We start from the raw sequence: 14,867 nt of genomic DNA, 5'->3' as shown, positions 1-14,867 counted from the left end.
AGGCTCCCCGCTGGCTGAGCAAGGAGCCCAATGTGGGGCACGATCCCAGGACCCTGGGATCATGACCTGAGCCGAAGGCAGACGTTTAACCAATTGAGCCACCCAGGCGCCCCACAAAAACCCTATTCTTATCCCAACTTTATAAATGGGTAAACTGAGGCAAAGGGGAGTTAAGTATTGCTTTGAAGACAAATGCCCAGAGGATGCGGGAGCTAGGAGCCAAACCAAGGGAACTGGGCTCCCGGGCTGTGCTTAAACGCAGGCTAGGTGTGTGCATGACCCATGGCTACTCCTTGGGGGTAGCCCTTGCGGGCCCCTCCACAACAAACTCCCATGGCTCAGCCTGTCTGTCATCCTAGCCCCGCCCTGTGTCCTGGGTCCCGTGGTACAGTACCTTCCTCACCCATGCTTAAGCCTCTCCTCCCAGCACTGTGCGCAAAGTTCAGATGAGAGGAATGTTTCTCCTGCCAGCGTATTACAGATCGTCTGATGAACCAAGCCCAGGTGAATGAGTGGCAGAGTCCTGTCCCTCTTGGGAAAGATGTTCTCACATCACAGTGATCCACTCTAAAGTTAAGATTTTCAGGTAGGTAGAAGTTTTTGACAAAGCGGATATTCAGAGAAATCTCAAATCTCTCCCAAGAGAAATTGTCAACTTCACTTACAGAAGACTGGCCTGTGATTCTGAAAACTCTGGAATTCCCTGTTTTTGGGTCTGCGATCCCCAAACGTGCCAGTGACCCTCCTACTGTCACTTCTCCCACATTTTTATATTCTTAAAAAGATGTTGCATTAATCAAGAAACATTTAGGAGGAACAATCAGCACTTAAGTTTGAAACAGCAATATCTAGAGAAAGCCACATCTATCCATTCAGAGTCATGCACATGCCTAGTTTTGTTATCCCTCGCCCCAGCTCTGTTTACATAGTAAAGCAGGAAAATTGTTGACACCACAAAGGTTGTGATGGTTTGATTTTTTTTTTTTCCGATAGGAAAAAAATCGAAACTTCAAAGCAGAAACTGAAAGCAGATGTTTAGGTTTGCCTGATGTGGGTTGAAACCCTCTCCCCATTACTTAGTGAAGGTCCTTAGTTTTATGTTACTGATTGCGTGAAGGAAATTTCGAGGGAATGGGTGTTTCCTGTTAATTTTTCATGTGAGGTCTTGGGAACAGACTCAGGGAACCGTAGACAAAATTACCCAGTGGGACCTCCAGAGGATGAAGGTCCATATGATCAGCACCTTACAATCAAAACTTGCAAAGAAGCTAAACAGGCCATCTAAAGGTCAGGAAAATGGGTAATGATGCATTACTGGTATTACTAGTAGTTGGTTTCCAACCCGTAACTACAGACTGTCACACTGATAAACAGCTAGAACATTTCGCTTTTCTGAAAAGGGAAATGCAGCTCTTGCCATAACAGCTTTAGATTTATTTCAAAGTAAAAGCGATGTGTTAATTAAGAGCATGTATATTTTCAAAGCATTGTTCCTTTTTCTTTTGATTATCTCAAATATTGTAGACTTCTGCTCGTTTATTTCTACCACTTTGGTACAGATTGAATCAGCCAAATGATGGAGAAGGAACTGAGTGGGAGAAGAGATGAGAAGATTGCCAAGAAAAGTAGTCTAATAAAATCCCAATCCAGTTTATTTTTCTAGCATCCTTTATAGGTACTGAACTTAATGTCTCCTCCCTTATTTCATTTCCCTCTAAACTATGTCCAAGTAGTAGAATTGAGTGAATTGGTTCAGGTGTTATTAGACCCTTTCTTGCCTAGTCTTAGACTGGCACATGCCTAGATATTTTATAAAAGGACAATATATTTGATTTTAAAGATCAGTATTTTTAATTCTTTAAAAATTACCTTTTTTGGGCACCTGGGTGGCTCAGTCAGTTAGGCGTCTGTCTTCAGCTCAGGTCATGCCCCACATCGGCCTCTCTGCTCAGCGGGGAGCCTGCTTCTCCCTCTGCCTCTGCCTGCCACTCCCCCCTGCTTGTGCTCTCTCTCTCTCTCAAATAAATAAATAAAATCTTTTAATTATAGATAGATATAGATATAGATTAGATATAGATATAGATACAGATATAGATGGTGCCTGGCTGGCTCAGTCGGTTAGGTGACTGCTTTCAGCTCAGGGGGAGGGGCATTTTTTATAAGTGCATTTCTAAAAGCAATTTAATGTAGTGGTGAGAAATAAAAAACGAGTGTAAGATAGTAAATACAGAAGCCTCTCTAAATATTCAATAAATAAGACCATTTTGTTTTAGATAGTTGATTGAGGTGAAGAGATTTAAAGGGGAGAGAGAATGGGGAAGAAAAGTTGGGTTTGTATACACTGAACCATAAATCACCATTTTTGTGGGCTATAAGTGGTCCATTATTGGCGATTTATATGGTTCAAACTATTGCTATAGCTGTAATCTTGCAATGTCAAAATTTGGACAAATCAGTAGGTTGCCCAGACAACACCAGCTTTGAAGAACCCCAGTATGAATACAGAAATAATTGAGGACCCTAGAAAATCCATCACTGTGGGATCTATAGTCCACCTTGGAAGGAGCAGGTATTTATTTCATTGTAGTAATTTCTGAAGCAGAACAAAAGTGTGTCCTCTAACAAAAGGTAGTTAAGATACTACCATAACATTGGAACTGCTTTAAATAGATGCAAATAGACTTCTTCCTAAAATATCAAGTGATAGTAGCGCACTTGGCTGGCTCAATTGGTAAAGCATGTGACTCTTGATCTCAAGGTCGTGAGTTCAAGCCCCATGTTGGGTGTGAAGCCTACTTCAAAAAATATTAAAATATTGAGTGGTAGAGCCTCATGTCAGTTGATTCTGGAAACATTCATTTACTGCACTCTAAATGCTCCATTTTTCATGAGTGACCTAATTAACGGCCAATGTGAAATGTCCAACCTTTATTGTTTATTTTAGTAATCCCTGAAAATTCTGTGAAGGAGGTCCTCAGAGCACCTAGTACCATCAGAGACAGAATCAAGAAGTTGCTGGCTCACAAAAACAGCATGAAAAAGAAGGTAAAAATTAAAAATGTCATCACAGAACCTTCTGGAACTCCAGCCCCTAAGGTTAACTTGCAGCCCCTCAACTCTGAAGAGACTGTTTCCAGAGCTAGGAACTCTAATGGAGGAAATAAACAGAATGAAGAGAGAAAGAAAGAGGGGCTTGAGGAAGAGAAAAAAAGTCAGAAAGCCCTGAAGAACCACGTGGAGCGGGAGCAAAGCCTTCGAGGAGATGTGTTCTGTGAGTAACACTTTCATTACTTTACACAGTTTAGGAAAAATGAATTGTGACTTCTCCTGGCAAGTGAAAGAAAAGACAGCTTCATGGCTGAAGTAAAGTTAGGTTCGGTGCTGATCTATAAGAAGCAGGGTTCTCTCTAAGGTCTGGAAATCAACATCTTCTGCAGAACCCAAATCAAATTTGCTGCTGTGGGAAACAAGGAGGATAAGTCTTTTCCCCTTCCCGGGGGGGGGGGGTCCTATTTGACGAAGATCCCCTTTCTGCTCCTCGCCAAGCACACTTCCTTGCCCTACAAGCATAGTTGTCTGGCTGCTTGGCTCTCCACTCAGCACACCCCCAAACCAGAGAGACCCGGGATCCAGGTGGATCTGCCAAGCTCTGCCTTTTTACTTCTTTTTTTTTTTTTTTTAAAGATTTTATTTATTTATTTGACAGAGAGAGAGACAGCCAGCGAGAGAGGGAACACAAGCAGGGGGAGTGGGAGAGGAAGAAGCAGGCTCATAGCGGAGGAGCCTGATGTGGGGCTCGATCCCAGAACGCCGGGATCACGCCCTGAGCCGAAGGCAGACGCTTAACCGCTGTGCCACCCAGGCGCCCCGCCTTTTTACTTCTTGAAGGCACTTTTTACGGGCCCACTCCTTGCAAGGGGAGTTTCACAGTTCTGTGGCTACAATTTAAAAAGCCCAAATTGTAGGCAGGAACATTCTATAGAAGAGCTTAAGTTTTCTCCATGAACTGGATGACAGCCCTTTTCACTGGTCACTCTGTGGAACCCACTCTAAGTCTCAGCCCCTTCAGGGCGGTTTCCATATTAATCGCCCCACATCCTCACGCTGAGACTTTGTATTTCTTTCTCGCCAGGCATTTGTTGCTGCCTCTGTTTTTTGCTTTTTCTGTCCTTGGCTCCATGGCTGTTAGATTTAACCAAATGAAAAGTGGACCCAGGCCCACCTATCCAAGAACTACCATACCAATGGCATCATCTACTCTAATAGAGAGTGAAAATCTCCAAGTATATTTCCAAACCCTGTTGAGAAGGGACATGTTAGTAGTGTAGATGCTTAGAACATCTTTGGAAAAGGATGTCCTAGACAAGGAAAATGGAACCAGTGTGAATGCTTTGGGAACGTTAAGGAAACTCTGCTCTAACATATTCTATAATTAGAATACATGATAAAGCTCTCTTTGTTCAGTCATTCATTCCTTTCCTTCTTAGCATGTAAGGATTCAGGGTTTTTCTTAACTGATCAAGTGTTCTTTATTAGCCCCTAAGGTGAATGAAGTGGGTGAACTGGATCTGGTTCTGGTCCACGGAAAACCTGTAACATCCAGACTCGAACACAAAGGTAAATAATGCTTTCTCCCAAGCGTATGCTCTTCGACAATGTCCCATGTCATTTTAATGTCTTTGTACGATGAAATGATTGTTTATGAATCACTGCTTCATTCCTAAACACCCAAGGGAAGAATCAGAACATCTTGACACACGGTGCCAGTATGAAAATAGTAGGCCTTTACATGATTAGTCCCCGTGGTGACAATATAGGAAGGCTGTCTTCTCCCCACCACTCCTGCCTGACACCTAGAGCCATGGGTCGAGGCGGATAGTATATATTTGAAGATGGGAGAAAATGACTCAGTTGCTTCAACTTCAGCACCTGAGGGTGACAACGTGAAAGTTACCATGTACTAAATTCCGGGCCCAAGAGCCAGTGTCCGTGACCCACTGCCACATAGAGCTGCGTGATGAACAGCCGCAGACCCCAGTGGCCTGCAGCGATAGGTATTTATTTCTGCTTACGAGTCTGGATCGCTGGAGAGTTCTGCTGATCCGGGCTGCGCTGGGTGGGGCTTACCCAGGAGTCTGCAGTCAGTGGTGGGCCAACTCAGTGACTTGGCCCATCTTAGCTGTGCTTTCTCGTGTGCCTGGGGCCTCCGCTGGGACGACAGGGCTGACTCAGCTCTGCTCCAGGTGGTGTCTCATCCTCCAGCAGGTCAGCCAAGCTTGCTCTCGTGAAGCAGTGGCAGGGTTCCCAGGAATCAAGTGGAAGCACACAGGCCTTTTGAGGTCTAGCCTCAGAACTGGCTCAGAATCACTTCCGTATTCTATTGGCCAAGGCAACTCACGAGGCCGGGCCAGACTTAAGGATGGGGGACGGTGCTACAAACTTACGTTGTAAAGAGCGTGGACACAGGGAGTCTTTTTTTTTTTTTTAATCACAACAGAATTTGTCCAGAAGGACTTCACAGATTTAAATTGAAACAGAGTATCTGGTTTGACACTGTCCTTAAGGCCATTTCCTTAGCCATGATCTGTATACTCCACGCTGTTCTGACTTTGTTAAATTAATGTTTGTCAAGTAGAGCCCCCGAGTGCCAGATGGTTCAACAGAAGACCACAAAAGATGGTTGAAATGGACACATAGATTACTCACAGGCCCTGGAGGATCATGGCATACTTCAAGGGCCACACGGGGAAATTGAGGCAGGGTGCTTAGAGAGAGACAGGACCTGGAGCACATGCCTTTATTAGTGCTCATGTGTGGAGTGCTTGGGGGTTTCCAGACTGAAGCTGGATTGGTCAGTTCAAACCAGAAAGATCAGGATCTTGTTGAGCTCCAAGGGAGTCTTATCTAAGGAGTGCCCCCGTAGGGTCCCCTAAGAGGATGGTCCTGAGAGACAGGGGAGACTGTGGGTCACAAGGGCTGTTGAGAAGTCATAACAAGAACTTAACATTTGCTTGTGACTGGGCAGGCTGCATTCTAGGGCTTGCACTCGCATGAGGGGCGAAGGTCAGTTTTAGGCTCCTGTAGGCTATTTTGTGAAACAAAATGGTTGCCAAGGCAGCAGCACCATGGAGTAGCTTAGCTCAGTGCTTGACGGCACCTGAAAACACCTTGTGGCCTTTCAAAGCTCCCAATGTTAGACAGGTTTCTGATACTCTTAATGATTATGCAATGTACCCTTTTTCTTAGCAGATTTAAATATCTCAGTTGACTGCAGCTTCGACGGTGGGGTCTGTGACTGGAAACAGGATGTAGAGGATGACTTTGACTGGAATCCTGCTGAGCGAGCTAATGGTATTTAGATTTTACTCTTTTGTGTTCTGTGGTATGGCGTAGATACAGAAGGCTCTCCGGTGATGCAGGGTTCTTCTTCTTCTCTCTTGTTAGGTCAGGGTCGTTGGTCATGTCTGGAAACTTATAGACCTTCCTGAAATCTCCCCTGACGAATGGCTAAGTTGGTTCAGCATATATGCTCCGTCTTATCCCTCTTACCCCCACCGACCCACACACAGGATGTTCCAGCAAGATTCTTCCATAGTCGTTCCTGCTGCTAAGAGAAAGATGTTGGAATTCATGTACACTTTTTTTTAAAGATTTTTAAAGGAAAACTATTTTTTCAAAGTAATCTCTAGGCCCACCGTGGGGCTCAAACTCATGACCCCAAGATCCAGAGTTGCGTGCTCTACCAGCTGAGCCAGCCAGGCGCCCCAGAATTCATGTGCATTTTAAGAGTATTGGGGGAAAGGTAAAAGAAATGGTTCCTTTTCCCCAGTTTGCCAGCTAATGGTGCTCGGTAGCTTCTGTTTTGCTTTTTGTGGGAAAATAAATCTGGAAAGGAAATATGACCTCTGCCTCTACCTGAAGTGTGAGTAAAGTCACCCCTCAAAGTAGCAACACCATAAGGAGCCATCAGGTCAGCAACCTGAACTTTCCCCTCTATTGCTTGCAGATTTCTTTCTGGCCACTTAAACTTGGATTTTTCTCAACTTCAGCTCTGAGCTATGAAATCCCAGCCCTTTCCACTTCTTGGTTGAACATTACTGGTGGGCCCTGTCTTTTCCCTTGTAGAGCATTTGGCTCGCAGATCCCGTTTGGAGCATAAATTGCATCCCTATCTCCTGAGGCTGACGATGTAGTTAGAGACAACTTTGGGGGCTCAGGTTCCTTACCAATCCATTTATTTACTTGGGGACCTCCAAGTTTAGCCCTCGGTTACAAGATCCTCTGCATCCTTCCTCTAGATTAATTCTTCCCTTAGATCTTTCCTTCCAAGCCTTCACGCGCAGCCGGGAAACCTGGATATCCCCTAACAAAAATTCCTTGTGAAACTTGAGATTGGGGTGGGGGGGATACATCCCATGCGGCAAATTGTGGGAGTGGGACTACCGCCAAAGATTCAGAGCAAGCACAGGGCAAGCTTAACCAGTCTGGAGACGGTATGTCTTCGGAGAGCCTGTCTTGCCGATAGCTAACTTGAGTTTCTCCTTTCTTGCATCGTGGCATCTCCAAGTTGATGTCTGCCAGAGCTGTGTCACGCAGGGAGCCCGTCAGTTATTCCAGGATCGTGACAGCTCACACGGTCAGCAGTGTCTGAAGTTGGGTTTTCCAACAATGGGAAGTCCCTTATTTACAAACACAATGCACCAGTGGCCCCAGGGTTCTCAGCCTCTGTGTCACTCAAAACGTACGTTCTTCCCTCCTGCACCCCCTTCAGATCTCTAGATGGGTTTGTCTTTCCCTACAGAGTTAAATATGAGAAAGAAACGCGGGGTGAATCAGCATTTTTAGAAGGATAAAATCTCAAGGACAGATCAAAATGGGCTTCAGCTGCGAGAGAAGGGGAACTCTGCCACAGCGGGTCACAGAGCGAGGGTGTCACTGGTCGAGTGGCTAGGTAAATGTAGGGTGCCGCCATTTCGGATAAGCAGTGAGTGATGTTTAGTACATCTCAGACATGTTCCTTACCTGAAATGCAAACTCTCCTGAGAATCCTTTATCTTTAGTTGCTGAATCTGGCAACTCTACTAGCTCGGGAGAAGACCAGACAGCCTCTGAGTCCAGTGAAAACTAAGGCAATGTCAGCGTGGCTCCTGCAGGGGTCTCCGGGAAGGTCCCAGCAGAAGACTCCAGCCCCCACCCCCTGCCCCCAGTGTAGTCCTCCTGGCTTCCACAGGAATTCCTTCTTTTCATTCAGACCCTATTCTATGAGAATTTTGCCCAAGTTCATCAAAGCCACAACCAGGGGATCGGAGATGAGCAGTGTCCACGACCACTGGTTAGGAGATGGATCTTAGAAGTAGATGTGTTCCTGTCATCCTAAATCAGAACTCAGAGTGATAGGTTGCAAGTGGTGGTTGAGCTCCATGAAACCCGCTAGGACAAGTTCATGCATGTCGTGGATTAAATGCCACACGACGCAATGAGCTGGCCATCCCACATAATACTGACTCTGTGGGAAAATGTATTCCAAGATTCAAACAACCAAGGGGGAAAGTTCTGGAACACAAGTTCTCCATCAGCTGCAAATTACCGGCAGTGCTTAAAGACGATTTCATTAGATTCTTACCACGTATCTGCTGCCACCACACTTTGTGACTGTGTACAAATTCCTCAGTTTCTCTGACCCTCACTTTCCTTTTCTGTACCGTAAAGGATTTCATCTTTGGGATCCCTAAAAGCCATTTTACCATGTAAATTTTGTTCCTGTGTTTGAAATGAAAAGGACTTCAGCTTTCCCTATAGGAGACTATCATTAATGTTCTTTTTTTTCTGATGGTTTTGAAAATTTTTAATTGCAGTTAACATTCACTTTCTATACTATTTTAGACACTATAGCCAGACCCTATACACTGGCTTCATTAACTGGGTACTTTTCTTCTCTCACAGCTGTTGGCCATTATATGGCAGTTACGGCCCTGGCAGGCCGTAAGAAGGACATCGGCCGATTGAAACTCTTCCTCCCTGACCTGCAACCCCAAAGCAACTTCTGTTTGCTCTTTGATTACCGGCTGGCCGGTGACAAAGTAGGGAAGCTTCGAGTGTTTGTGAAAAACAGTAACAATGCCCTGGCCTGGGAGGAGACCGGAAGTGAGGATGAAAGGTGGAAGACTGGGAAAATTCATTTGTATCAAGGGATCGGCGCTACCAAAAGTGTAAGTGGAAAGCCAGTGTTCAATGAGATACTGACGTTCTTTTTCAGTGATTCAGCAAATAAAACCAAACACTCAGCTAGGCACTGGGACCACAAAGATGAGTAAGACTTTTTCCTTACAGTTAAAGAGTTTATATTCTGGAGCAAAATAGGCAAGGCAATGGGTCAGCGCCACTGGTGCTGTCCACTGCACGCATGTCACATGCTACAGAAGTGATCTCTCTGGGTGTCAGGCTTCTCCGCAGCAGCCTCTCACACCAGACGATAAAATCCTTAATATGTAAAAGAATGTCCTGCTCATTCATTTGTGTCTAGCACTCATCACAATGAGTGAAAGCTAGAAGGTCTTTTTTTTTAAGATTTTATTGATTTATCTGAGAGAGCGTGCGTGTGCCTGTGTGTGTGCGTGAGCTGTCAAGTAGGGGATGGGGGCAGAGGGAGTGAGAGAAGCAGACTCCCCGCTGGGCAGGGAACCCGACGGAGGGCTCAATCCCAGGACCGCGAGACCGTGACCTGAGCCGAAGGCAGACGCTTAACCAACTGACCCACCCAGGTGCCCTAGAAGGTCATTTTTAAAATGTTTTTTTAAATTAAGCTGAGATTGTGTCTGTTGTCTGGGGTCCCAAGACCATTCAGGTTCTATGGTTCCCTAGAAGGACTCACAGAATTCAGAGAAGCTGTTCTATTCATGATTAGTTTATTACAGTGAAAGGATGGTGAATAAAGTCAGCAGAGGGAAAAGGCGCATAAGGCAGAGTCCAGGAGAGAGTGGGCAGAAGCGTGTGGTATTTCTCCACCAGTAGAATCACATGCACAGCTCTTAGTTCTCTCAGCAACGATGCGTGACAACACTCAGAAAATGTTGCCCACCAGTGAAGCTCACCCAAGCCTTGGCGTTCTGGGCTTTTGTTGGGTCAGTCTGCCCACATGACTGCCTGCATAGCTGACCTTAGTTACTCAGTCTCCAGCCTCTCCAGAGGTCAGACTGTTTCTTTGTGACCCAGGGCCCCCACTATAAATCACATTGTTAGCATAAATTATCTGGCATGGGCAAAAACACTCTTTTTTTTTTTTTTTTTTTCTTTCCCATCCTAAGTTTTCTTTTTTTTTTCTTTTTTTTAAATGATTTTTTATTATATTATGTTAGTCACCATACAGTACATCCCCGGTTTCCGATGTAAGGCTCGATGATTCATTAGTTGTGTATAACACCCAGTGCACCATGCAATACGTGGGCAAAAACACTCTTAAGAGGCAAGATACTCCAAGGATTTAGAGGTTATCTCCCAGGAACCAGTCAAGAGCCACACCTGTCTTTAGAACGTTCAGGGCTTGGACAAGCCAGACCTCCTGGATCAATCCTTTACCGTACCGTGGGTTTAATAAATGAAAAGCGAGCAGTGCTTAAGAGGAAGTTGGTCAATGAGATGAAACGCTCAGAAAGAACAAATAGGATAAAAATGACAAAGAGTCCATCAAGTTTGACCATCAGGAGGTGGCTGGTGACCCTTGCAGGGTTTGTTTGTTTGTTTGGAGGGGAGGTGGAAGGCCACCCTGTAGAGAGATGAGCAGGGAAGGGAGCAGAGCCTGGGAGGCAGCCACTATGAACCCTCATGAAGAGCTTGGTTGAGGTGACAAGGGAGGAGGTAGGGTGGAAGCTAGAAGGAGACACACGAAAAGCTGAGTACCGACTAATGGTTTGAAGAGGAAGAGCAATTAGTAGATCCATAAATTGGGATCCCATTTACACTTCGCTTGTGAAAGATGATGATTCATTAACATAAGGAAAATCCTGTTTTTTGTTGATAGGCAGTGATAGAAAGCCTGGGGTCTAGTGTCAGACATTATATTCAGCATCTTTTTATTTACTTGGCACACTTAAGCAGAGCATCTTATTTAAAATACGTCCTAAGATCTGACTATGGATAAAATACATGCTGGGCTATAGTTGAATTTTCTCACCATTCTTTCCCTCTTCCAGTGCTTGTTTAGTGCTGACGAACACATTGATTCTAGTTTATGCTGATTGCAACATATTTGCACCGATACAAATCCAATCCACATATTGACATCGTTGTGTTTGTAGCATGGGTTGGGGACCATGACACTGAGCTGTGCTATATATAGTTGACATCTTGTTGGAGAATTGAAATACGCCTCTGCACAGCATTCCTGATTACCTCTGTGACTGAACTTATATACTGAGGAGTACTTTATATAACATGGTAGGTTGGGGGTGGGTAGCAGTATGTGCCACAAAACAGTGATTTTTTTTTAAATACACATTTTTGCAAATATGCCTCCAAAGAACCTGGCCAGCAATGACAGTATAACACAACACAGCTCTGTCAAGAGTCAGGCCCAGCCAGGCCCTGATGCAGGCACCAATGCCCTGAAATTTTTCAGTATGAAGGGAACGCTTACTGGGGCATCCTGGAAGGTGGGGATGCTGAATAATCTAGACTAAAGCATGCATACCAGTTTGTCAAGGTCGTATTGGCCGGGGATATTTGTAGCAGATGAAACTCTTATTCCATCAACACAAGCATACAAGGTAAGTCTCACTGCTTTCTCTAAATCAAATTATATCTGAATCAAAGCTGCATCCTTAATGTGGCAGGGGGTGGGGTGGGATTCAGTCTCGGTTATTTGCTCATGCAGGATGGAGGGAGGGTGCCCCTCCCTGGGGTGGTCTGCATTTCTGAAGAGCTAAAGGCAGCACAGGTATTAAGAGAGGGCAGAACATTTTCACTTCATCATGGGGGCCACGGATATTCTGTGTACCCATGTCGCACGTAAAGTCACTCATCTCTTCAACTTCCATGGCTGGCCAGGACACAGAAATCTTTACCGAGGCTGGAGTCTTGTTGCTAAGAATCTAGCCTCAATAGAAACCTCAGACAACCATTTGAACAAACTGATTACCAGTAATGAAATTGAATCAGTAATCAAAAATCTCTCAAGAAACAGAAGTCCAGGATCAGACAGCTCCACAGGTGAATTCTCCCAAACATTTAAAGAAGAGTTAATAACTATTCTTCTCAAACTATTTCAAGAAATAGAAGAGGAAGGAAAGCATCAAAATTCATTCTATGAGGCCAGCATGGTCCTGATACCAAAACCAGATAGAGACACCACACAAAAAAGAGAACTACAGCCCACTATCTCTGATGAACATAGATGCAAAAATCCTCAACAAAATAGTAGAGTAGCAAAGTGAATCCAACAATACATTAAAAAGATCATTTACCATAATCAAGTGGGATTTATGCATGGGATGCAAGAGTGTTTCAGTATTCACGAATCAGTCATCATGATCTACCACATCAACAAGAGGAAAGATAAAAATCGTATGGTCATTTCGATAGATGCAGAAAAAGCATTTCACAAAATACAACATCCATTCATGATAAAAACCCTCAACAAAGTAGGTTTAGAGGGAACATACCGCAACATAATAGAGGCCATATATGAAAAACCCACAGCTAACATTACAATGGTGAACAACTGAGAGTTTTTCCCCTGATCAGAAACAAGACAAGGATGTCCACTCTCTCCACTTTTACTCAACAAGCTACAGCAATCAGACAAGAAAAATAAAAGGCATCCAAATTGATAAGGAAGAGGTTAAACTTTCAGCATTGGCGGATGACATGGTACTACATGTAGAAAACCCTAAAGACTCCACCAAAAAACTATTAGAAGTGACAAATGAATTCAGTGAGTTTACAGGATACAAAATCAGTGTGCAGAAATCTTTTGCATTTCTATACACTAATAATGAAGCAGAAAGAGAAATTAAGAAAGCTGACCTATTTATAATTGCACCAAAACAATAAAATACCTAGAAATAAATTTAACCAAAGAGGTGAAAGAACTGTACTCTGAAAACTATAAAACACTGATGAAAGAAATGGAAGATGACATAAACAGACAGAAAGATACTCCATTCTCATGGATTTGGAAAACAAATGTTGTTAAAATGTCCATACTATCCAAAGCAATCTACAGATTTAATGCAATCCCTACCAAAATACCAACAACATTTTTCACAGAACTAGAACAAATAATCTTAAAGACCCCAAATAGCCAAGGCGATCTTGAGAAAAAAGAACAAAACTGGAGGTATTATAATCCCAGATTTAAGTTATATTACAAAGCTGTAGTAATCAAAACAGTATGGTACTGGCCCAAAAATAAACACATTGATCAATGGAACAGAATAGAGAGCCCAGAAATAAACCCACACTTATATGGCCAATTAATCTACAACAAAGGAGGCAAAAATACACAATGGGGAAAAGACAGTGTCTTCAACAAATGGTGTTGGGAAAACTGGACAGCCACATGCAAAAGAATTAAACTGGACCCCTTTCTTTTTTTTTTTAAGATTTTATTTATTTGACAGAATCAGCCAGCGAGAGAGGGAACACAAGCAGAGGGAGTGGGAGAGGAAGAAGCAGGCTCCCAGCGGAGGAGCCTGATGTGGGGCTCGATCCAAGAACACCGGGATCACGCCCTGAGCCGAAGGCAGACGCTTAACGACTGCACCACCCAGGCGCCCCCTGGACCCCTTTCTTACACTGTACACAAAAATAAACTTAAAATGGATTAAAGACCTAAATGTGAGACCTGACAACATAAAAATCCTAGAAGAGAGCAAAGCAGTAATTTCTCTGACATCAGCCACAGCAACGTTTTCCTAGATATGTCTCCTAAGGCAAAGGAAACAAAAGCAAAAATAAATTATTGGGGCTACATCAAAATAAAAAGCTTCTGCACAGCAAAGGAAACAATTAGCAGAAAGTTAAAAGACAACCTACTGAATGGGAGACAATATTTGCAAATGACATACGATAAAGTGTTGGTATCCAAAATAAAGAACTTATGCAACTCCACACCAAAAAAACAAATAATCCAATTAAAAAATGGATAGGGGCACCTGGTGGCTCAGTTGGTTGAGCATCCAGCTCTTGATTTCAGCTTGGGTGATGATCTCAGGGTCATGAGATCAAGCCCTGCATCAGGCTCCATGCTCAGCACAGAGTCTGCTTGGGATTCTCTCCCTCCCTCTGCCCCTCCTCCCCAGCTCATGTACTGTCTCTCTAAAACAAACAAACAGAAAAAACGGGTAGAAGATACTTCTCCAAAGAAGACACACAGATGGCCAACAGACACATGAAAAGATGCTCACCATCACTCGTCATCAGGGAAATGCAAATCAGAACCACAGTGAGATACCACCTCACACCTGTCAGAATGGCTAAAATCAAAAACACGAGAAATAGCAAGTGTTTGTGCGGATGTGGAGAGGAAGGAAGCCTTGTGCAGGGTTGGTGGGAATGCGAACTCGTGCAGCCACTGTGGAAAACAGTATGGAGGTTCCTCAGATGGTTAAAGACAGAGTTATAGGGCATCTTGGTGGCTCAGTCAGTTAAGCGTCTGCCTTCGGCTCAGGTTATGATCCCAGGGTGCTGGGATCGAGCCCTGTGTTAGGCTCCATGCTCAGCTTCTCCCTCTCCCTCCACTGGTCCCCCCACTTGTACTCTCTCTCTTTCTGTCAAATAAATAAATAAAATCTTAAAAAAAAAAATAAAGACAGAGTTACCATATGATCCAGTAATTCTACTACTGGGTATTTACCCAAAGAAAACAAAAA

At 44.0% G+C, this 14,867-nt stretch overlaps 1 protein-coding gene across 2 annotated transcripts in view; it reads left to right on the top strand.

The window, feature by feature from the left end:
* Positions 1–14,867, top strand: part of EGFL6 (EGF like domain multiple 6) — a 60,227-nt gene that overhangs the window by 41,927 nt on the left and 3,433 nt on the right. Inside the window, exons 8-11 of one of the 2 annotated variants that reach the window (XM_045800687.2) lie at positions 2,945–3,271; positions 4,537–4,617; positions 6,250–6,351; positions 8,944–9,209. In XM_045800687.2, coding sequence (XP_045656643.2) covers positions 2,945–3,271; positions 4,537–4,617; positions 6,250–6,351; positions 8,944–9,209 — 776 coding nt within the window. Of the gene's footprint in view, positions 1–2,944; positions 3,272–4,536; positions 4,618–6,246; positions 6,352–8,943; positions 9,210–14,867 lie in introns of both variants that reach the window. The other variant, XM_045800685.2, reaches the window with a different exon arrangement.

Source organism: Ursus americanus, chromosome X, assembly GCF_024610735.1.
Source record: "Ursus americanus isolate L20-20 chromosome X, mUrsAme1.1.p, whole genome shotgun sequence".
In the NCBI taxonomy this organism is placed as follows: domain Eukaryota; kingdom Metazoa; phylum Chordata; class Mammalia; order Carnivora; family Ursidae; genus Ursus; species Ursus americanus.
Note: the sequence above shows the minus strand (reverse complement) of the source record. Positions and strands in the feature narration are given on the sequence as shown.